Consider the following 25853-nt stretch of genomic DNA (forward strand, 5'->3'; position numbering starts at 1 on the left):
TAAAGACAATATGGGATGTAGTGAGGATGAGACTGGTAAAGCCAGAGATGAAGAGGAGCAGATAGCATGAAGAGTAAATGATACACTGGTAATAGAAGTGTGTGGTGTTGCAAAACGGTCATGTCAAAATTATGCTGTTCATTAAACCTGGCAGTTGTCAGGTTCAGCAGCTGCTGCTGTGGACTATATCAGACCAGTCATTGCAGGTAATCTCAGTAATATGAATATGATCCTTGCTGATCAAGCAGAAATATGCCTACAACAAAATCTTACGATAAAAATCAACAAAGTTAATTAGATTGTGTTATCGAGTTTAGTAAGTTATTTGTGTAACCAATCAGTGGAACATTTCCTGAATGGTTTAAACAGGCTGAAGTTAAACCTTTGTATGGATAAGGAGACAATGAAAAAAATTTCTATCCAACTGTACCTACCCAGCATTCTCAAAAATTTTAGAAATGGTAATATACAATCAGCTGCTTGCTCATCTGATAACAAATAACATATTTTCAAAGTCAAAGTTTGGATTACTATGGGGTTCCAATAATGCAAAGGCCATCTACACATACAGCAATTATGTTCTTAATTCATTAGATAATAAATTACAGGCTACCGGCATATTTTGTGACCGATCAACCACATTTGACTGCGTAAGTCACAATACCGTTTTAAGTAAAGTACAACACTACAACATAACAGGAATCGATTCAAGATGCCTCAAATCACACTCTCCAACAGGAAACAAGCGGTGTCAATATGAAGGAGTCATGTATTAAGCTCTCGGGCATCACTGAACTTGAAACTAATTATAAGGAGTGCCTCATTAGGTTCAATTTTAGGACCCTTGCTTTTTCTGGTGTGTGTCAATGAAATGCCATAAATAACAGTGCTATAAGCCAAGTGTATTTTGTTTACAGAAGATAGATGATACAAACATTGTATCATAGCTAACACTTGGTTCAAGAATCATAAAAGAAGGTTGTATATAAGGAAGAAGCCTGGAGATACTGACAGGTTTCAGATAGATCACATAATGGTAAGACAGAGATTTAGGAACCACGTTTTAAAATGTAAGACATTTCCAGGGGCCGATGTGGACTCTGATCATAATCTATTGGTTATGAACTGTAGATTAAAACTGAAGAAACTGCAAAAAGGTGGGAATTTAAGGAGATGGGACCTGGATAAAGTGACTAAACCAGAGGTTGTACAGAGTTTCAGGGAGAGCATAAGGGAACAATTGACAGGAATGGGGAAAAGAAATACAGTAGAAGAAGAATGGGTAGCTTTGGGAGATGAAGTAGTGAAGGCAGCAGAGGACCTAGTAGGTAAAAAGACGAGGGCTAGTAGAAATCCTTGGGTATCAGAAGAAATATTGAATTTAATTGATGAAAGGAGAAAATATAAAAATGCAATAAATGAAGCAGGCAAAAAGGAATACAAATGTCTCAAAAAATGAGATCGAAAGGAAGTGCAAAATGGCTAAGCAGGCATGGCTAGAGGACAAATGTAAGGATGTAGAGGCTTATCTCACTAGGGGTAAGATAGATACTGCCTACAGGAAAATTAAAGAGACCTTTGGAGAAAAGACAACCACTTCTATGAATATCAAGAGCTCAGATGGAAACCCATTTCTAAGCAAAGAAGGGAAAGCAGAAAGGTGGAGGGAGTATGTAGAGGATCTATACAAGGGCAATGTACTTGAGGACAATACTATGGAAATGGAAGAGGATGTAGATGAAGATTAAATGGGAGATACAATACTGCGTGAAGAGTTTGATAGAGCACTGAAAGACCTGAGTCGAAACAAGGCCCCGGGAGTAGACAACAATCCATTAGAACTACTGACAGCCTTGGGAGAGCCAGTCCTGACAAACCTCTACCATCTGGTGAGCAAGACGTATGAGACAGGTGAAATACCCTCAGACTTTAAGAAGAATATAATAATTCCAATCCCAAAGAAAGCAGGTGCTGACAGATGTGAAAATTACCGAACAATCAGTTTAATAAGCCACAGATGCAAAATACTAACGAGAATTCTCTAAAGATGAATGGAAAAACTGGTAGAAGCCGACCTCGGGGAAGGTCAGTTTGGATTCCGTAGAAATATTGGAACATGTGAGGCAATACTGACCCTACGACTTATCTTAGTAATTCTGAAGGTGGCAGGAGTAAAATACAGGGAGCACAAGGCTATTTACAATTTTTACAGAAACCAGATGGCAGATATACAAGTCGAGGGACACGAAAGGGAAGCAGTGGTTGGGAAGGGAGTGAGACAGGGTTGTAGTCTCTCCCCGATGTTATTCAATCTGTATATTGAGCAAGCAGTGAAGGAAACAAAAGAAAAATTCGGAGTAGGTATTAAAATCCATGGAGAAGAAATAAAAACTTTGAGGTTCGCCGATGACATTGTAATTCTGTCAGAGACAGCAAAGGACTTGGAAGAGCAGTTGAACGGAATGGACAGTGTCATGAAAGGAGGGTAAAAGATGAACATCAACAAAAGCAAAACGAGGATAATGGAATGTAGTCAAATTAAGTCGAGTGATGCTGAGGGAATTAGATTAGGAAATGAGACACTTAAAGTAATAAAGGAGTTTTGCTATTTGGGGAGCAAAATAACTGATGATTGTCAAAGTAGAGAGGATATAAAATGTCAACTGGCAATGGAAAGGAAAGCGTTTCTGAAGAAGAGAAATTTGTTAACATAGAGTATAGATTTAAGTGTCAGGAAGTCGTTTCTGAAAGTATTTGTATGGAGCGTAGCCATGTATGGAAGTGAAACATGGACGATAACTAGTTTGAACAAGAAGAGAATAGAAGCTTTCGAAATGTGGTGCTATAGAAGAATGCTGAAGATTAGATGGGTAGATCACGTAACTAATGAGGAGATACTGAATAGAATAAGGGAGAAGAGGAGTTTGTGGCACAACTTGACTAGAAGAAGGGATCGGTTGGTAGGACATGTTTTGAGGCATCAAGGGATCACCAATTTAGTATTGGAGGGCAGCATGGAGGGTAAAAATTGCAGAGGGAGACCAAGAGATGAATACACTAAACAGATTCAGAAGGATGTAGGTTGCAGTAGGTACTGGGAGATGAAGAATCTTGCACAGGATAGAGTAGCATGGAGAGCTGCATCAAACTAGACTCACGACTGAAGACCACAACAACACAACAACAACAACAAACATTGCAGCAAATAGCAATCAAGTATAGTCCTAGAAAGATGTGTTAATTAGATTTCAATAGACACTGATTAACAGTTCCTAGCCAATTCTTGCCACTGAAATTTGAAAAACTCACAACATGAAGTTTAGAGCTTGTAAGAGGTTTACCCCAGTATGTGCCTACAGTATGACAAGCAGATAAAGAAAGCTGATAGTGTTAATTCTTGGATTACAGCTTGATAATAAATTCAGGAGGGAGAAGCATACCACAGAACTGCTGAAATGCCTACACAAATCTTTATTTACAATGCCGATATTGTCAAAAAAATGCTTTCTTCACTTATTTTCATTCCATGATGTTAGACAAGATAATATTTTGAGGTACCTCATCGAACCACACTTAAGTTTCCTCAAGTCCAAAAATATTTAGTGCAAAGTATTTGTGATGTGAACACAAGATTGACCTGCAAAAGCTTGTTCAAGGCACAAGGGATACTAACTATTGCTTCCCAATATGACATTTGTCATTAATAATATATTTCTTTTTCAACTTAACAGTTCAGTTCGTGGTACCAGTTCCAGAAATAAGGATTATCTTTGCAAGATTTGAAGTCACTTACTTTAGTCCAGAAAGATGTCTGTTATTCAGGAACACACATTTTCGATAACTTGCCAACAGCCATAAAAAGTTTAATTACAAATAAAAGTTCTGCTTTTGAAGAGCCTAAAGGATTTGTTGGTGTCCATCTACTACTCTGCTGATGAATGTTCCAGTAGAATCAACTGATGAGTGTATATTATCAATAATGGAAAATAATGTGTCACATAAAATCTGACTTCAGCACAGTTTCAGTGTGGTAATGTGGTCAATATAAATAAGTGATGTAAAATGATATTTCTATTTGATGATTTGTGGCTTCAATAGTCTAAGAATTATCATATGTATACCTCAGTGTATTGAACATTTCATTTTTGTGACAAGTTTGCCATTTATTACCTTATAAATCAAAATATGCTTAAGATTTTTTGACTTCTTCCACATCTTTGAGGACAATTTCAGTTGGGATGTGTGGATGGTACATTAACATATCTTTTTTGTCAATATTTAATGGGTATTCTTGTTGTCTTGACATGTTCACATCGTTGAGGATCTCCTCACTATGGCTCTATGGGAGAAAACATCTAGAGGGCAAAAATTGTATGGGTTAAAAGAGACTGGAATGTACACAACAAACAATTGAAGCTGTTGGGTTTAAATAGGCCTATTACTCTGTGATGAAGGAGAGGGAATATGGTTACCCATGCAAAATTAGTCAGGAGCTTTATGAGACAAGCAACCTGCTCACTCCAACACTGTTACAGACAGATGTGTATCAGGAGATAGGGCCACAGACATGAAACGTGAATTGCAGTGGCGATCATTAAAACAAAGGCGTTTTTCATGGCGACGGGATCTTCTCATGAAATTGTAATCAACAGTTTTCTACTCTGATTGCAAAAACATTCTGTTGGCACCCACCTACATAGGAAGAAATGATCATAACGATACAATAAGAGAAATCAGGGCATGCACAGAAAAATTTAATTGCTAGTTTTTCCCGTGCACCATTTGAGAGTGGAACGGTAGAGAGACGGCTTGAAGGTGGTTCACTGAATCCTCTGCCAGGCACTTTATTGTGAAATGCAAGTTAATCACATAGATGTAGATGTATAGGAGGAAAAAAAAAGAGAGAACAATGTTTAGTTGCTGAAAGCCTTATTACAGCCAATTTATACACCCCAAATGACCATAAATCATTTTCTGGACTCCATAAAAACATTTATAAATATGTAAGAAACATTGCAACAGTGAAAGATGGCAAAAATCTAAAATCAGACAATGTTTTAATCATCATATGAAAATATCTAGAGGTAGGGACAGGAAAATTTCATGTGAATAATAAAGCAAAAAATAACACAAAATCTGCAATTTTTAAAGGTGTAACACAAAAGCTGCAGTTTTTACAGAATGTCACAAAACTGACATTTTCCCATGTATCCACATAAAAATGTTGTAAATCTGAGGGTAGCAATTCACTAATTTTGGTAACAGAAGTTACCAAACGCCAAAAAGGGCTTCTGACTTTTTTTCATAACTCTGAGAATTGTGTGGGATCAAATAACAGTCGATTCCCTGCACAGAGAACTACGACTCCAGATGTGACGTCAAACAAATACATTCCAGTAAGAGTTTTAGTCAGCGATGTGTCGTTTCCAGATAATTTGACAAACTATTGCATAAAAATGACACACTTAAAGACTTTTTCAATGTGGCGCATCTAACTTGATATTTTGAAATTATACAAATGAAAAACACTGAATACAAAACATTAGTCTTGCAAACATGAATCAACAACACCTAGATCCCAGCCTATGCAACATATCACGCTGTGGTCATGAAATGCATTCACAAAACCGTAAAAATAATGCAGAATTCCAATTAGACCTGCCGTGGCCCTAGGAGCCTCCATTTGGGCATTTGTGTGGTTGTCAATGTGAATGTGTATCTGCTTAAAAGAGCTAGTCCTTGAGAGGTAATGTGAATGCTGTTTTGTGTTGTGTTGTGTTTCTGTGCTCCATGCATCAACCCACAATAAGTGACAATAGGTGCCTTTCCCATATTTTAAATATTGCGCAATACTCAAATTATTATATAGAAAAATCTATTGGAATGAAGGAAACTTACCTATTGAAAAATGGCTTTAGTAATGGAGATGCAGAGAGTAGAAGCTTCTCTGAGGTTAACTTTAAACCTAAAAAAAGATAAATACATCAGAAATCATATTACAATTATAGCAGTAACTGAACAGTTTTCAAAATGAAGAAATTACCTACATCTAAGTAAAAACTTACATATTTTAAATTTTCAGACGCTGACAACTGGCTTCTCACAATGTGTAAAACATTTCCCCCCTTTTGATTTTTCTCTCATCTCTCTCCTTTAGCATCTACAGTATATATCAACAGTTGTCTCGTTATTTTACTTCCTCCTTTCTCTATTTCCACATCCCCCATCTCCCTTAGAATTTGTTGTTTTTTATGTTTATCTTCATGAAATTCCCCCCCCCCCCTTTTCCCTTAACACATATTGCATCCTTTTTTTCTTACCTATGCAAAATTCCTATCTTCAATAGTTTCTTTCTTGTTTATTTTATTTCAATTAAGTTCTTATCTTTGCCTTCAATGTGTCCTACTTATTTCCTACCCAGAGTGTATACGCGGACAAAGAAAAAAAGTTCCCAGATTTTTCACGGTTAAAAATACACTTTTTTCCCAGGTGGAAATACAATTTTTCGTGGGTTTAAGTACCTTTTTTTTCCATTTTAAGTAACAATAAACTTTCCCTCGGAGCTATAAAACTTATCAATCTTTTGAATGTTAAGGGTTTATACTCAGGTGTAGAACTTCCTAGCAGTTTAGGAAGCAAAACCCAGCAAAAAACAGTGAGTTTTAAAAGATCTTTGATACACAGCAACATGTACACTCCATGTTTTCATATTACAAAGGTACAAATACGAATTTCGACAAATACAGCACAGTAGCTACTGAACAACTGAAATTGAAATTACTCCGAGTGATGTGCTTTTGTCAGCCAATCATAGCACGTCACGTGATCTCGCCAGCCAATGACAGTAAATATTCAGAGCATAGAACACATGATATAGTCAAACCAGTAGCAACACCACTGTTAAGTAATACCAACACACAAATAGGAAAAGTTAATGGCTTAAATTAATATACATACAGTATAGCTACAAGAAAAGCTAAGCTTTCAGGTATAATATTGGTCTTTTTTGTCATTGTTTACCCTTTAACATATATCCAATGGAAATGTTCCAGTAAAATTTTAAATAATGGCATAAATAGCTGGTATTCTGGGCCCAAATTTTTTCCAAGTACCTGGTCCTCAAAATGTTAAGTTCTGAATGAGAGTCAAACATGCCACGATTTAAGAAATTCATCATATATTCTCACATGTAACATAATTATCTTGCATAAAGGAAATTTACTTTGGAAGTAACACTTCTCAAATTGCCATTCATAATATTCTGGTATGATCTGTTATAAACATAAACAGTTGTGACACCACACTCATCGAAAGCAGTTTGTTGTTATTAAGTATTGCATTGTCTTTGTCCTAAAGCCTCTGACACATTTTGCTGTTGGTAGATGCTTGTGTGTGCAGTGTGTTTTGTAGTTGTAAATGGCCCATTTCCTTTGCTTTTAGAGTTTTAATTTGGTGTCATTATCTCTTTTATGTTTTATTGCTGCAGTAGCAAAGTAAACTTTGTTAGAGTATCAATTCTTACCAACCATAATTACAAAACTTTAACTGAAAACTAAAACAATTAAAAATTACTGGAATTCCAAGAAATTCTAAGTGTTTCCTGGATGAAAACAGTTTTGTGTTTTTACAACATTTCCTGGTTATCAACTGTGTATGAGACTGGTACCTGTACACAAATCCTTGATCTTTAATGTCAATAGTCTTACAAATTGTGAAATCTGGGCACATCTCAACAGTACTCAAAGCTTCATGCATTAGTATTTTGCACTATATTGCTTTGTTTCCCTGTGAGATGGTATGGCACCATAAAGAAATTCCCAGGTCATTGATAGCACACAGGTCCGGGATTTTCTAAAGAAATGTGTCAAGAACTTTTTGCTGTTAGTACTTTCAAAACAATAAATAGGGTTCTCAAAAAAGCTGTACTGGGACATTTGAGCCTCGTGTAGAAGCTTTATTTATGTCAGACTGCAAAATAAAGTTTATTGTGAGAAAATTAATCCGTAAATTAAAAAGTCCAAATAACTATCAAGAATGAGAATTTCAAGTTCTAAAAAGAAAGGAAAATACGCACTAAACGGGAACAATTCCGGAATGTGGACAAACAATACGAACTGAACAAATGTGTTTTAACTGATGAAATACAGCAACATAGCAAAAACAGGAAAGTCACTTGAAAAGAATGGATGAATGCTGAAACCAGTAATGTTATATAACTCAAACAGCAGGAAATATACTGGGAGATGACACTTAACTTTGGAAAAATGTAATGGTGTAGAAGACAGAAGATGATGACGAATAATTGGTTAATCTCACAGTCATGATTTTGTAATCTTCCCATCACTCCATGTTGTCACATTAGACAATACAAAGTCAACTTACGCGCTCACCTGTATGCCACAGTTGACAGGACCCCTGAGAGAAAAAGCTATGGTCAAGAGTGATTTAGCCTACTGGTTGTTTTCGGACTGTTACTCTGTAGTGGAGTGTACAGCACATCTCATCAACACCCTATTCCACAGTGACTGCAGTACACTGGGCTTTTAATTCATTACTATATCAAACTGATTCTGCTTTCAGATCCGGTATATAGAGTAAGTTCTATTTCACTTAAGCACTTGATTACTTTTTGATTTCCACAATCATAATAACTTATTACTGTTATATATAATGATTATTGGCCATTCTAGTATGTTTATTTTCCTTTGCAACTAACTGAATGACCAACAGGACAGTTATAAGCAACTTTATCTCACTCAGGCTTTTTTATCTCACTCAGGCTTATAAATAAATGTTCAAATAATGAGCTAGTGACAAAAGCTGTGAGGATAACATAAATACGAAAACTTTTTCATTTAGCAAAGCACAACACTGACTTTATGTTGTTATTGTTGTTGATGATGTTGACCCTGGATACAAAACAGCTACAGCTTTAGTCTGTGGGCATCTGTGGAAATTTATTAAGTTGGTGCAAGATTCTAAAATTGCCTATTTTGATATAACTTGTTCAATAGTGTGTAATCTTACAAGGACCACATAAAATTTATTGTACCTTAAACTGTCAATAGTTATCCTCTCATTCTGTTGATGGTACATCACTCTGATACCAAAACAAAAACTTAATATCATTGGCATAGCCAAAGTATACATTTGTATATCATTAATGCCTGCCACATACTTATTTAAAATTCAATACCAATATGATCAAATCCATCATATCCAACACATTAGTAAATTAATCTCAAAATTATTCACAAAAGATATTTCAATTCTTATGCCTACAGTATACAGACCACGCCTCATGAAAGGTGAATGATAGTCAATAAAATAATAGACATTTATTTTTTGTCTATGTGACTTTTTATTCAGAATAGTCACCTTGTATGTCAACACACAACTGGAAGCATTGGGCACATTGTTCAATACAATTCTGATACTCAACCTCTGAAATTATCTGTGGTACCATGGTCAAAGCCTTCTGGATACCCAAAATCAGGTTGAAAAAACCAAAAATGGTGCAGAAACAAATCAGGTGAATAAGTAGTGTATTCAAGCACCACAGTACATTATTGAGCCACAAGACTGCGTGTAATTGAACTGTCGTGTGCTGGTGCATTCTCGTGCAACAAACATCAAGTTCTTTAATTCTGTATTCAGGTCGAACCCGAACAATCACCGCTCATAAAGAATTTAAAGCAAAAAGTAGTGATCTACCTTCACCAATTGATCTTCTAGACCGAATCTTTTGTGGATAATTTTTTTTAATCAAAGTAAATAGTTAACAGCATCTAGATCGCCTTTTCCACATGCATACTTTTTCGGTGTCAGATATTCTGGACCTTCGAATGCAGAGCTTTGGCACTTTACAAATGGCTCATACTGACAACACCATATGTTTCATCATCTGATATGATCTGAAACTAGAGGTCTGGATCCCTACTACCCAATCCTTTCATGTCTCTGCAGTACTCCACTCTGCAAACTTTTTGATCATCAGTGAGTGAGCGGAGCAGAAAGCGTCAACAGATTTTTCTTCCTGTTTTTTTTTATTTTTTTATTTTTTTTGCCTAATTTTTCAGTTAAATAAATGTTGTGCGACTAGGGCCTCCCGTCGCGTAGACCATTCACTGGGTGCAAGTCCTTCGATTTGACGCAACTTCAGCGACTTGCGCATCGATGGGGATGAAATGATGATGATTAGGACAACCCAACACCCAGTCCCCGAGTGGAGAAAATCTCCGACCTAGCCGTGAATCGAATCTGGGCCCTTAGGATTGACATTCTGTCGTGCTGACCACTCAGCTATCAGGGACAGACATTTTTCAGTCAGAATGTGATGACCAGCTGTTTTATAAATTTCAGTGAGCTCGTAATTTTAAGCTTCAAGGAAGTATTTGGAAAGAAATGATGTAAAGATATAAATATCTGTTGTTTTATATTAAGATACTGCCACAATTTCTGTTCCACATGCATGGTTTCGGTAATGGGCACCAAATATTTATCAAGAGCAGTTGGCAGATGTTGGTAAACTCTCATTATGTGGTATCCACGTTGAAATAGAATCTGAAATGGTTAAGGTTGTATTTTCTTCAATGAGAACAGCTGTTGAGCTTGTTGCAAAAATGAATGCACCTGAAAAAAAGGATTAGAATACAACTGAAAATTTTCAGGGCATTAACAGGAAAGCATACTTCTTCAAAAAATTATACTAACTGTGAGCAGAAGATATCGGTTTGAAAATGTGAGCCGAGAGACAGAGATCTTAAAAAAAAGTGAGTGTCATTTTGGAACACTATTATTAAATTAATAGTAATATGGATACATAGTAAAAGAAAAAACAATCTGCAGAAGTGTGTCATAATATTAATTTCATATTTACCCGCTTATAAGACAAGGTTTGTTACCAAATTCATCTTTCGAAAAATATGGGGTCAACTTATATCCACAGCTTAAACTATCGTTGCTGAGGTCAAGGTTTTTACATTGATAGTGGGCTCATCTTACATTTACAGATGAAGCTTTGGCTACTGAGGTTTCATGCTTATTTATTTTGAAGAATCCCGAGGGGTAGGGCATATCAAACAATATTTACAGTTGCAAAAACAAAGATGATGTGACTTACCGAACGAAAGCGCTGGCAGGTCGATAGACACACAAACAAACACAAACACACACACAAAATTCAAGCTTTCGCAACAAACTGTTGCCTCATCAGGAAAGAGGGGAAGGAGAGGGAAAGACGAAAGTATGTGGGTTTTAAGGGAGAGGGTAAGGAGTCATTCCAATCCCGGGAGCGGAAAGACTTACCTTAGGGGGAAAAAAGGACAGGTATACACTCGCGCGCACACACACACACACATATCCATCCACACATATACAGACACAAGCAGACATATTTAAAGACAAAGGGTTTGGGCAGAGATGTCAGTCGAGGTGGAAGTGAAGAGGCCAAAGATGATGTTGAATGACAGGTGAGGTATGAGTGGCGGCAACTTGAAATTAGCGAAGATTGAGGCCTGGTGGGTAACGGGAAGAGAGGATATATTGAAGAGCAAGTTCCCATCTCCGGAGTTCGGATAGGTTGGTGTTGGTGGGAAGTATCCAGATAACCTGGACGGTGTAACACTGTGCCAAGATGTGCTGGCCGTGCACCAAGGCATGTTTAGCCACAGGGTGATCCTCATTACCAACAAACACTGTCTGCCTGTGTCCATTCATGCGAATGGACGGTTTGTTGCTGGTCATTCCCACATAGAATGCATCACAGTGTAGGCAGGTCAGTTGGTAAATCACGTGGGTGCTTTCACATGTGGCTCTGCCTTTGATCGTGTACACCTTCCGGGTTACAGGACTGGAGTAGGTGGTGGTGGGAGGGTGCATGGGACAGGTTTTACACTGGGGGCGGTTACAAGGGTAGGAGCCAGAGGCTAGGGAAGGTGGTTTGGGGATTTCATAGGGATGAACTAACAGGTTACAAAGGTTAGGTGGACGGCGGAAAGACACTCTTGGTGGAGTGGGGAGGATTTCATGAAGGATGGATCTCATTTCAGGGCAGGATTTGAGGAAGTCGTATCCCTGCTGGAGAGCCACATTCAGAGTCTGGTCCAGTCCCGGAAAGTATCCTGTCACAAGTGGGGCACTTTTGGGATTCTTCTGTGGGGGATTCTCGGTTCGAGGGGATGAGGAAGTGGCTCTGGTTATTTGCTTCTCTACCAGGTCGGGAGGGTAGTTGCGAGATGCGAAAGCTGTTGTCAGGTTGTTGGTGTAATGGTTCAGAGATTCCGGACTGGAGCAGATTCGTTTGCCACGAAGACCTAGGCTGTAGGGAAGGGACCGTTTGATGTGGAATGGGTGGCAGCTGTCATAATGCAGGTACTGTTGCTTGTTGGTGGTTTGATGTGGACGGACGTGTGAAGCTGGCCATTGGACAGGTGGAGGTCAACATCAAGGAAAATGGCATGGGACTTGGAGTAGGACCAGGTGAATCTGATGGAACCAAAGGAATTGAGGTTGGAGAGGAAATTCTGAAGTTCTTCTTCACTGTGAGTCCAGATCATGAAGATGTCATCAATAAATCTGTACCAAAGTTTGGGTTGGCAGGCCTGGGTAACCAAGAAGGCTTCCTCTAAGCGACCCATGAATAGGTTGGCGTACAAGGGGACCATCCTGGTACCCATGGCTGTTCCTTTTAATTGTTGGTATGTCTGGCCTTCAAAAATGAAGAAGTTGTGGGTCAAGATGAAGCTGGCTAAGGTGATGAGGAAAGATGTTTTAGGTAGGGTGGCAGGTGATCGGCGTGAAAGGAAGTGCTCCATCGCAGCAAGGTCCTGGACGTGCGGAATATTTGTGTATAAGGAAGTGGCATCAATGGTTACAAGGATGGTTTCCGTGGGTAACAGATTGGGTAAGGATTCCAGGCGTTCGAGAAAGTGGTTGGTGTCTTTGATGAAGGATGGGAGACTGCATGTAATGGGTTGAAGGTGTTGATCTACGTAGGCAGAGATACGTTCTGTGGGGGCTTGGTAACCAGCTACAATGGGGCGGCCGGGATGATTGGGTTTGTGGATTTTAGGAAGAAGGTAGAAGGTAGGGGTGCGGGGTGTTGGTGGGGTCAGGAGGTTGATGGAGTCAGGTGAAAGGTTTTGCAGGGGGCGTAAGGTTCTAAGGATTCCTTGATGCTCCGCCTGGACATCGGGAATGGGGTTACCTTGGCAATCTTTGTATGTGGTGTTGTCTGAAACCTGACGCAGTCCCTCAGCCACATACTCCCGACGATCAAGTACCATGGTCGTGGAACCCTTGTCCGCCGGAAGAATGACGATGGATCGGTCAGCCTTCAGATCACGGATAGCCTGGGCTTCAGCAGTGGTGATGTTGGGAGTAGGATTAAGGTTTTTTAAGAACGACTGAGATGCAAGGCTGGAAGTCAGAAATTCCTGGAAGGTTTGGAGAGGGTGATTTTGAGGAAGAGGAGGTGGGTCCTGCTGCGACGGAGGACGGAACTGTTCCAGGCAGGGTTCAATTTGGATGGTGTCTTGGGGATTTGGATCATTAGGAGTAGGATTAGGATCATTTTTCTTCGTGGCAAAGTGGTATTTCCAGCAGAGAGTACGAGTGTAGGACAGTAAATCCTTGACGAGGGCTGTTTGGTTGAATCTGGGAGTGGGGCTGAAGGTGAGGCCTTTGGATAGGACAGAGGTTTCAGATTGGGAGAGAGGTTTGGAGGAAAGGTTAACTACTGAATTGGGGTGTTGTGGTTCCAGGTTGTGTTGATTGGAACTTTGAGGTTTTGGAGGGAGTGGAGCTGGAAGTGGGAGATTGAGTAGATGGGAGAGACTGGGTTGGTGTGCAAAATCCACAAACACCATGATCCCGGCCGCCCCATTGTAGCTGGTTACCAAGCCCCCACAGAACGTATTTCTGCCTATGTAGATCAACACCTTCAACACATTACATGCAGTCTCCCATCCTTCATCAAAGACACCAACCACTTCCTCGAACGCCTGGAATCCTTACCCAATCTGTTACCCCCGGAAACCATCCTTGTAACCATTGATGCCACTTCCTTATACACAAATATTCCGCATGTCCAGGGCCTCGCTGCGATGGAGCACTTCCTGTCACGCCGATCACCTGCCACCCTACCTAAAACCTCTTTCCTCATCACCTTAGCCAGCTTCTTCTTGACCCACAACTTCTTCACTTTTGAAGGCCAGACATACCAACAATTAAAGGGAACAGCCATGGGTACCAGGATGGCCCCCTTGTACGCCAACCTATTCATGGGTCGCTTAGAGGAAGCCTTCTTGGTTACCCAGGCCTGCCAACCCAAACTTTGGTACAGATTTATTGATGACATCTTCATGATCTGGACTCCAGTGAAGAAGAACTTCAGAATTTCCTCTCCAACCTGAATTCCTTGGTTCCATCAGATTCACCTGTCCTACTCCAAATCCCATGCCACTTTCCTTGACGTTGACCTCCACCTGTCCAATGGCCAGCTTCACACGTCCGCCCACATCAAACCACCAACAAGCAACAGTACCTGCATTATGACAGCTGCCACCCATTCCACATCAAACGGTCCCTTCCCTACAGCCTAGGTCTTCGTGGCAAACGAATCTGCTCCAGTCCGGAATCCCTGAACGATTACACCAACAACCTGACAACAGCTTTCGCATCTCGCAACTACCCTCCCGACCTGGTACAGAAGCAAATAACCAGAGCCACTTCCTCATCCCCTCGAACCCAGAATCCCCCACAGAAGAACCCCAAAAGTGCCCCACTTGTGACAGGATACTTTCCGGGACTGGACCAGACTCTGAATGTGGTTCTCCAGCAGGGATACGACTTCCTCAAATCCTGCCCTGAAATGAGATCCATCCTTCATGAAATCCTCCCCACTCCACCAAGAGTGTCTTTCCGCCGTCCACCTAACCTTTGTAACCTGTTAGTTCATCCCTATGAAATCCCCAAACCACCTTCCCTACCCTCTGGCTCCTATCCTTGTAACCGCCCCCGGTGTAAAACCTGTCCCATGCACCCTCCCACCACCGCCTACTCCAGTCCTGTAACCCAGAAGGTGTACACGATCAAAGGCAGAGCCACATGTGAAAGCACCCACGTGATTTACCAACTGACCTGCCTACACTGTGATGCATTCTATGTGGGAATGACCAGCAACAAACTGTCCATTCGCATGAATGGACACAGGCAGACAGTGTTTGTTGGTAATGAGGATCACCCTGTGGCTAAACATGCCTTGGTGCACGGCCAGCACATCTTGGCACAGTGTTACACCGTCCGGGTTATCTGGATACTTCCCACCAACACCAACCTATCCGAACTCCGGAGATGGGAACTTGCTCTTCAATATATCCTCTCTTCCTGTTACCCACCAGGCCTCAATCTTCGCTAATTTCAAGTTGCCGCCACTCATACCTCACCTGTCATTCAACATCATCTTTGGCCTCTTCACTTCCACCTCGACTGACATCTCTGCCCAAACCCTTTGTCTTTAAATATGTCTGCTTGTGTCTGTATATGTGTGGATGGATATGTGTGTGTGTGTGTGTGCGCGCGCGAGTGTATACCTGTCCTTTTTCCCCCCTAAGGTAAGTCTTTCCGCTCCCGGGATTGGAATGACTCCTTACCCTCTCCCTTAAAACCCACATCCTTTCGTCTTTCCCTCTCCTTCCCCTCTTTCCTGATGAGGCAACAGTTTGTTGCGAAAGCTTGAATTTTGTGTGTGTGTTTGTGTGTCTATCGACCTGCCAGCGCTTTCGTTCGGTAAGTCACATCATCTTTGTTTTTACATATATTTTTCCCACATGGAATGTTTCCCTCTATTATATTGCTATTAATATTTACAGTTGAATAGTTTTGAGATTTCCAAATATGCTGAAGTGCTTGGCACAGACTCAACCTCGCTCGAACAATCACGTGACATTTGCCCCACAGCCTCGTGCCAGGGATACGCGAGAAACTATTAACTAGCCACTACAACAGTGTAAAGCTCTTGTTAAAAATTGTCAGTTCTTTGCAACACAGGAGCAAATAAAATGAAATTCTATAAACTTATAAACTTTGGCTGTATTTGAAAAGGTTTGCAATAAAAGTTCTCATGCATGTATGAATATCATATAAATACATGAGAAACAAATGGGCTGCAATCAGAAATACAGTCCCTGTACATGTATTAGAATACTGGAGAAAATTTTAACCAGCTTTTAATCAGCTTTAGAAGAAGGTGACGATATTCAGGCGAAACAGCAAGGAAAATTAATCCAGAATGAAATGTCCAACAAACAAAATAAATCATATTAAACAGTATGTAACTGTAGTCATGATTATAGATTACAGTGGAAAGACCTGTTGTGGAGATAGTACGATTAGACATCCTAGATCGCTGGATGAGGGGAATTTCATAAACTGGATGCAATAATGATTGTGACCTTTTATTTATGTATTAGCTGCCGCTGTTACATATGATCTGCATCCTAGAAGATATTGCTGTCCATGTTTCATTGTTGCTAAGCACAGCAAGGAAAGTTGAAAGAGGGAACAGTGGCCCAGCTCAGCCGAGAACCAGATCCGTGCATGGAGGGGTATGTTGAGCAGGCAGAAATTTCATTGTGCAGCCAGCCATGGGGATGTATACTGCACATTTTGGATTTTTATGAACATCCACCACATTTAAAATGCAATTTCCCTGAATCCATTTGACTCAGAATAATATTCACTTTAAAATTGGACAAATATAGCATACATTCCAGAAGGAGATGCTAGAAGTCAAGATAGATGCCAGTGGCACACTAATTTGTTTTGTGCAGCAATGTTATCAACACTCACTGTGAGGTATGATGTGAATGTTTGGGGGCGAGTCAGCTGCCAGTTCTACACAGCCAATGAGAGAGCAGTGGGCAGACAATATGTTTTGGAACCTCAAGACATTGTAACATTCGCATGTCAGTAGTTAGTATAGAAGCATAATCCATTACGCATTGTTCTCAGTTCTCAGGTTCCACAGTAACCACAACCTTAGAAAGCACAACATATCGCAATAAACAGCCAAATATTTGTGACAGCAGAGATACAATTTCCACAGCTGTCCTGTTAGGATGATGGCAGTTAAAAGTAGTGACGCCATAGACAACAGCCTAAGTAAACAAAATAGGTAGTGAAAATAAAAATTAATGTAAACAATTTTTTTGTTTATTTTAATTCTCCTTGTAGACTATCAATAAATGGCATAGGCTCAATTTGGAACAGATGTAATGTTAACTTCGTAGACAGTCCCTTATATCAATAAAAGTTTTGATTAGCAAAATATGTTAAGAAAAAATTTTCTCAAGGAGCCTCTTAAAAAGGAAAGGGGTCACCTAATAGTCAGGGTACTCTTATACTCAGATAAATACAGTAACACAAGCATAATGCAAATGTGGGTAACTTCCCGAACCACACTCAAATTGGCCACTTCAATCAACCTTACAGGAGTACCAAGGAACCTTCTTGACATGTGTTAATGAGGTAGTTACGTGAGCGTAAAATGGTTTACTGGTAAATTTACATTTCCCGTAATTTGAAAGTGCTTCTTATTTTTTCAAGTTAATATTATGACATCCTTCCATAGATTTTTTAACCATGTAACCATATTCCAATTAATTTAATAACAATGTTCCAAAATCACACTCACTGTTTTTGAGATCTCTGACTCCTCCCTTCCCATTCCAAACACAGATCTTTTGCCCACAATTTCTGTAAAGTTTTGAAGAGGAATGAATATTACAACTTATTTTATTATAATTTTAAGCATGCTTTCCTATTAACGCCCTGGAAACTTTCATTTGTATTCTAATCCTTTTTTCAGATTCATCCTTTGTTGCAACAAATTGAACACCTGTGCAACTCTCAGTATGGTCCGTACCCAGCGAGGAGCATGGGGGGGCAGGGGGGGGGGGGGCTCTGGGGTGGGGGGGGGAGGAAGCTGGCAGCTGTCCTCATCCCCCCCCCCTCCTGCAGAAAATTCTGAACTTGTTCCTGCAGACCCAAGCATTGTTTTTACATCATCCGCACATGGCTGTCAGTAGGGAAGTTTATGGAAATAATAAATTTTGGCAATAAGCAATCTGCTCTGCTACTTGTCAGCACTGTTACGTCACCATAAATGTCATTTCTCCCAGCTTTTTGAAATATAAAATGCTTTCTTGCTGCAAAAATATTATAATATTAAAAAGGTTTCATTTTCTAAGATAGGCTTATGATCCATACATTAGTAGCAGATCAAATCACTTATGTATTTTGTCACTGGCCCCTCTTTTAATTTGAATTGTTCAGGAACTTGGAACACAATCTATTGAAATACATTAACACAAGGAATTAATTGTTGCACACTATGACCTACAATAAACGATGTGAGTTTACTTTCTTGTCAGCAATGCTATCATGCAGAGCGGTAAATATGGCAAACTTTGGCAATATGAGTTTTGTAATGCTGCGAAATAATTGTAGGCACGTGGTAAGAACAAGAAACATTGACTGGTTCCACTGAAACACTTATTTTGCCCTTGAGCGGTTTCGATTATTTTATACAACTGCTGTCAGATGACAATATTGTTGAGACACGTAAATTAATTGCATGTTATAATCAAGGACTGTTTATTTTAACGTGAATTATCTCCCCACTGGACAAACAATTACTGGAGAATACTATGCTAACCTCCTGGAGAAATTGCAACAAGAGATATGCAAAAACGGCCAGGTTTGGCAAGGAAGAAAGTCATCTTCAATCAAGACAATGCGCGACCACATACGTGCTGTCGCCATGGCAAAATTACATGAACTAAGGTATGAACTGTTGCCACAACCACCTTATTCAGCTGATATGGCTCCATCAGACTTCCGTTTCTTCCCAAAACTGAAGATTTTTCTTACTGAGAGAGTTACAATAGAAAATTCCTTTAGTTCCACACACAAATTTATTGTTGCCTGGATTATAAATCCTGTTTGCTTTGTGCTGAATTTATCAAAATCAATCGTAGTAGTTTACATGACATGGATAAATTAACAAGTTCACAAACTATAATAATAATTTCTTACAGCTCATGGATTGGTGGAAGAAATAATATTGTTACTTGGCACTTGAAAGTTATTATGTTATGAATAAATGTATCTGTCTTCCACTTATATTAACTCTAGTTTCATTCTATGGCTAAACAGTAGAAAATAAATTACATTTATCTATTTTGTGGGGTCTACTGCTCATGAAGGGAAAAGGAGTCAAAATAGCAGCAATGGAAGTGATGATGATCATAATAAAACAGAATTGCCACAATCAACAATTTTAAAGGTGACACTGAGCAACAATCAGATTCAACAGAATAACTGTAGCAGTCCCTGTACATAATTCTCATTCAACAATCCAAGGAGCTTGTATGTTCAAGGACAATTCGGAAGTTGCAATTAAAAGTGCCATGAAAATGATCTGGGTCATTATATTGGGCTAATTACTTAGATATCAGTGGAAAAGAAGAAGGAACTCTAACTAAATCCGTGGACCCCTTCAAGGAATTATGACAAAGTGATGCAAGCCATTTGCAAAGAAAATTTAATCTTGCTTTGCCAACCATTGGAATATGCACATTTTATAGCAATGAGTCCCCACACCACAAATTTCTTCTCTGTTTCTGTGATTGTAAAGCTGAACTTCCAGGCAGCACAAGATTTTCTATGAATTTCCGTTGTAACAACATTAATCAATAGATAACAACAAAGCTCCCACATGTACTGAAACTGCTATAAACTTTGTAACGATCTATTCATACATTCTTATACACTGCTGTTTCTCTCTTAGGCCAGAATAAATACTGCCCGTTTTTCAAAACTGAATTTTATGTCAATAAGATAAATAACATTGAACTTGTAACTGAGAACAATATACACCATGGCTAGTATATTCCAAGCTGCTAAAAGACGCCCTATGTAAGCACTGTGTTTTATTTCCTTCTCACTGGCACTGTTAGAGGTATTATGGGGTCATTTGTGATTAGACCATTCACAAAATTCAAGAATATGCATGAAGACTGTTGGAAACATGTTAAAACCCAGCTCCACTTAACAGCATCAGATGCAGCAAAAACTTTTCTTGAACAAGTTCCTGTAGACGCCCAACTGTATAACGTGCATCAAAAGTGATCGCTGGAAACAGGCAGATATTGTCATCAATTCTTTCTTCTAGTTTTTTGCAGTACACGTGATATGCCTCTTAGAGGAAACAGGCAGAAGAAGGTGTTTTATTAAATTTATTGAATTTAAGAATCAATTCTGGCGATGACAAGTCAGGGAGTCATCTGGACAATTGTTACCGCAATGCTGTTTGCACATTGCCGAAAATGAAAAATCAATTGATAAATTTCTGTGATGATGTTATTAGGGAGAATATAGCCACTGACACTAAAAAATCAATGTTTTACATACTCTTGGCTGATGAAACAGCATACATTGCTGGGAAGGAACAGTTATCAATAAGTGTGGAGTTATCTGATGAAAGCAAACTGAAAATCTGGAAAGAATTTGTAGGTTCTGTAGAAATCAATCGCCAAAGCAACTGACAGTTTCCTGATCAGGGGTAATCTCCCAGTAGAAGAATGTGTAGGATTTGGCTTCAATGGCTGTTCAACAATGGCAGGCAGAGAGAGCATTGTGCCAGCCATTTTAAGAAAGAAGTATTATCGAGATTCATACTTTCACTGTTCAAGTCATAAACTCAACCTTGTGGTAAAAAATGCACATCCAGTGCCGGAAACTGGATATACTTGTCACTGTAAAAGACACTATAAACGTTCTTTAGAGAATTGACTACACAGAGGAAATATGTTCCCAATTTATCATGAATATGTGAGACAAGATGGTCTGAAAAATTTAAACCCTCAGACCATTTTTTCAGCATTTCCCAGAGGTTGAGAGAGCTCTAGAAAAATTGTCCACAAAGGGAAATTACGCAACAAAAAAATCTGCCTATCAGTTGCATTCAACCATTACACAGCCAGCGTTCCTCTTAGCTTCACAAACAATAGCCGAATACTCAACAGTTTTGGAACTAGAGGCTAATGTCCTGCAAATGGCTCTGAGCACTATGGGACTCAACTGCTGAGGTCATTAGTCCCCTAGAACTTAGAACTAGTTAAACCTAACTAACCTAAGGACATCACAAACATCCATGCCCGAGGCAGGATTCGAACCTGCGACCGTAGCGGTCTTGCGGGTCCAGACTGTAGCGCCTTTAAGCGCACGGCCACTTCGGCCGGCTAATGTCCTGCAATCTAAGTCTATGTACAAGATGGTGGTGAGGGAACACTTGGTGAGGAATCCTTCACGTTCTCACTAATAACTGAAAGAAAGCAGACAGAACAACTAGTGAATTACTTGGAAAATGTCCTGCAATCTAAGTCTATAGACATGATCATGGTGAAGGAACACTTGATGAGTAAAATCCTTGACATTCTCACTAATGACCGAAAGGAAGCAGACAGAACAACTAATGGATTACTTGGAAAAGCACAAGCCACAGCAGCAGAACTGGAAACAGAAACTGCTGCTCCACACTTTGCTTGTAAGGAAAAATTCAGAAGCAATCTGCCAGTGCCAGTGACAGTGAATAATTGTAACATTTGCTGGTAATGCCATACATCAAATCACTCATGTCATTGTTAAGTATTTGATTTTCACCCGAAAATACTAAAGCTTTTGTTCTAAATAAGCAACATCCCTTGAATATGGGCAAAATTAGTATAAAAAAATTTCATAAAAATGCAGAACTATTTTTTAAAAAATTGTGGTCTGGATGACATCTCCAGAGAACTGGTCCTATGGCACAATTTATGGAGGAAAAAGAATACACCTGAAGTAAGTTAAGGGACATAAAAGCCATTGGCCTGTTTAATGAGACCAATATCTTTTTCCATAGCATGAGAAAAGCACTACAAATTTAGAGCACTACTCCACATGCACAACAGTGACCACTGAGTGATGCTTCAGTAGCCTTCGAAGTGTCAAGACATGGCTTAGAAGCACTTTGGGAAAGAAAGGCGCACTGGGTTGAGCCTGATGAGCATTCACCGAAATTACATGAAAGAAAAACTTGAGATCTTAGAAAAGGAAGCAGTTGACAAATTTGCGGCAAATGCAAGAAAATTAACACTAAATTAAAAAATTGTTATGTTACGCAAGTGCATTCTCATGCTTAAAATGTTTATTAAAAGCAATTTTTTAACTGCTTTTCTTCTGTTTTATTTATTAAGAACTGCTGCCAGTTGTTCCTGCTCCCTGTTCCTTGAGACTAATATGGCCTGCCCGCTCCTCTGTACGCCCTTGACTCTCAGTGAAGAAATTACATCCTTGATCATTTTCAGATTGCATTTCAATGTGTATGACACAATGAGATTTTGCCAGCCTGTGACAACTGTTCTTGATAAACATTTTGAGCCCATAACAAATACCATAGATATGGAACAGAAAGCACGGCAATATTTCAAAAGAAAACAAGATATTTTTCTCTTTACATCACCTCTTTCCAAATAATCTCTAAAAGTTTAAATTTACCAATTGCTAATTACACTGTCACGTCTCATCTTTTTTCCTTCAGACTGGTTTCCAAAGACATGTTCCAAATCCCAAGTAGTTGCAATACATTATTTACTTTCTCCTAAGATCAGCTTATTTTTAATTGACTATTTCAGCAGGATATTTTAATTTTGCCACACTTTAACCTTGAGTTAAAAGTCATTTGTGCACACTTTTTCGAGTTTCAATCCATAACGAAGTGGAACTTGACATTCTGAGAGTTTCAAGCACAGTACTAAGCTGCAAACAATTACATTTGGAATATGCATGTTTTATAGCAATCAGTCCCCACAATATCATTGTTGTTGACTGCACCTCAAATTTCTTCTCAGTTTCTGTGATTGTAGAGCTGAATTCCCAGACAGCACAAGATTTTCTATGAATTTCCACTGGAACAACGTTAATCAGTAGATAACAACAAAGCTCCCACATGTACTGAAACTGCTATAAACTTTGTAACGATCTATTCATACATTCTTAAACACTACTGTTTCTCTCTCAGGCCAGAATAAATACTGCCAATCTTTCGAAACTGAATTTTATGCCAATAAGATAAATAACAATGAGCTTTTAACTGAGGGAAACCTGGCTCTATATATTAACAATATAACTTTAGAAATTGGCTAAAAGTGAAGCTGAAAGAAATGGCTTCAACTGCTTTTGAACTACTTATACACCATAAAAAAATTGCAGAAAAAGAAATAATTTCATATATATAAGTTGGACTTCTGAAGTTGGAACTCACCCAGATGCTGGACCATAGTAAGGAAACACAATCCAGTAACATAAGCATCATATCCAGCTTCATGATACTTGTCACTATCAGCAGAATATCCGTACCCATCCTCTGCTGGATCTACAATTAACAATTAAACAAAAAATATTATCATTGGTAGAGAGCACAATGTCCTTTTCTTTATGCTTATCAGTTTCTATGAGCAACAAACAAGAAAGGACAGAAAAAAGCTTATTCATCACAGACAATTATCTATGTATTCCTGAACGCAAGATGATTATGTTATAAATATTATATAAGTGATCATGTTTATTTGTCAATTTATTTCATTTTTCAATATAGGTCTAATTGTAAGTTGATTAATACAAGTTGTCACCAGTAAATAATTTTTTTTAAACTAAATGGAAATGTGTGATTTGTGTATTAAATTATAAATTACATTAAACTTTTTGTCTTCCAAGTATGTGTATCACCATACATCACAAGTTTACATACAGGATGCAACGACGAACTTTGCACCATCATCATTACTTTTCATTTTCAATTTGCTAATGAAGAGTTGGAAAATTTTTTTCATGTATGGCTTCACATGCAACACAGTTTCTGCCATTTTGACGTCGTGTAATTTATAGGAAATATGTGATGCATATACTCGTCCACACTATCCAAAAACTATTTCTGTAAATTAGCCCTACAGTACCTCATGAAAAGATTATTATTTATTTCCTGATTCTTATGCCAATTTGAATATCTCAGCAGCATTCTACTGTTGGCCCTGAACTGGCCAATTACAATTCTTACAGCATATGTTAAACTATTTGATCCCATCCTGTTTCCTAACTCTAAGAGAATGTCAAACAGGGTAGCACTATTCATGGATACATTACACAAAACTCTTGCTCAATGTTTCCTTTGAAAAGGCACTTCACTTTTACAGAATAGTTTGTGAAGAACATTCAACACACTTTACAATCCCATTCCGTTCTGGAGGGTCAACTGGATCTTAGCTGACTAAATTTTGCAGGTTGTCCAAATATATTCACTGAGTATTTCAGTACAAGGGATCTGTGGTCTACAGTGACTCATTACAAACTGCAAATGAAAATAGGAAAAGGACATCATTTTACCACAAAAAACCAATTTAGTTAATGGCAAAAAGAGAGCAAAAACTGATGTTCAACATTAGGATTTTTTCCCCAATCATGTTTTTGGCATCAGAGGACACTGTAGAAAATAAAATAAGCTCAAATTGTATCAAAGTAAAGCATCGACAAAATGTTAGAAAATGAAGGAAAAAAATTGGTGGAAAGTTGCATCTTAGTTAAAACAGCGACAAAAAAATTCAAGAACATGAAACTGGCTGAAAACTGCTTTTAAGTGACATTAAATTCAACACTGTCCATCAACTCAAAATCACTTCTGGCTTCTTCCTCATTCTGAGGGTTGGCAGTGGCAGGAGCAACTCTAGGAATGCCTTCCTGTTTGTCAAACATCTCAGTGTATAATTTGAGTTTATTGTTGGTCGCCCACGCTCCACCAAAGAGGAGTGCCAAAAGCTTTTTGATGTCTCCAAATATGGTTCCTGAAAGTTTCACACCGGCTACTATGATTGGTGTTGGGCTGTTTGCTTTGCTGAAATTTCTTCCTCTCTTCAGGGTGCTCTTATCCTCTCCAGCTTCGAAATTGTAGAAGGGCTCTTCATAAACTAGACAAATCTCTTTGTTTTTGCTTTTCATGAAGACAATTTTTTTTGGCTCTTTGAATCTGGAAATGCCAGTTACCAGTAACTTTCTCACATTTTTTCTGCATATTCTTTCCAATCGTGAACAGGACATTCATTTCGTCCTTGACATATTACTGTTGCAAATTTCTCAATGTGCTGAACGTATATAGATGGGTTTTCAATGACACTCAAATTGCAAACTTGTCTTTCGATGTTACCAGTAACTGGGAGGTGGGATGAATGAGTGTTCCACTGCTTTGAACCACAGTTCTATTTCTTTTGTACTGGCAGGATCTCCAAGAAGAAACCACTGACACAGCATGTTGATCAACATCCTTTTTTTATGATGACCCCAAAATCCATCAACAAGCAACTAAATTTTTTACTTCTTTGAAGTTTAGGTGAGTTAGTCTGTTAGGAACCATCGGCACTATTCATTTTGATCTTTTGGCATATCCATGTTCCAACCACATACACAAGAACATTGTGTTGGTATTCTGGGGAACTCCAAGGAATCCTGGCAGACTGTTAAGTTGGTTGGTTGGAAAGAGGGGTGAGCGGGGGACCAAACTACAAGCTCATTGGTCCTTTGTTCTGAAGGAAACAATGTCAGAAGGGTGGGAATAAGACAATGAGACTTACAACACAAAACCACAACAACGACTGAAGGGCAACAAACACTTAAATGAACAAAAGGGGACAACAAAACCACAAAGACGCAAGAAACAGGTAGAAGTGGTTAAAACAAGAAAGCAGGTTACCATGGCTGGCTGA

At 38.9% G+C, this 25853-nt stretch overlaps 1 protein-coding gene across 1 annotated transcript in view; it reads right to left on the minus strand.

Moving 5' to 3' along the window:
* LOC126236434 (poly(A)-specific ribonuclease PARN-like) overlaps positions 1-25853 on the minus strand; it is a 307678-nt gene that overhangs the window by 135547 nt on the left and 146278 nt on the right. The window contains exons 8-9 of the mRNA XM_049945737.1: positions 23366-23476; positions 5899-5965 (exon numbers count right to left, since the gene is read on the minus strand). Of these exons, the coding sequence (XP_049801694.1) occupies positions 5899-5965; positions 23366-23476 (178 nt within the window). The remainder of the gene's footprint in view (positions 1-5898; positions 5966-23365; positions 23477-25853) is intronic.

Source organism: Schistocerca nitens, chromosome 2 (genome assembly GCF_023898315.1).
Source record: "Schistocerca nitens isolate TAMUIC-IGC-003100 chromosome 2, iqSchNite1.1, whole genome shotgun sequence".
NCBI classification, from domain to species: Eukaryota; Metazoa; Arthropoda; class Insecta; order Orthoptera; family Acrididae; genus Schistocerca; species Schistocerca nitens.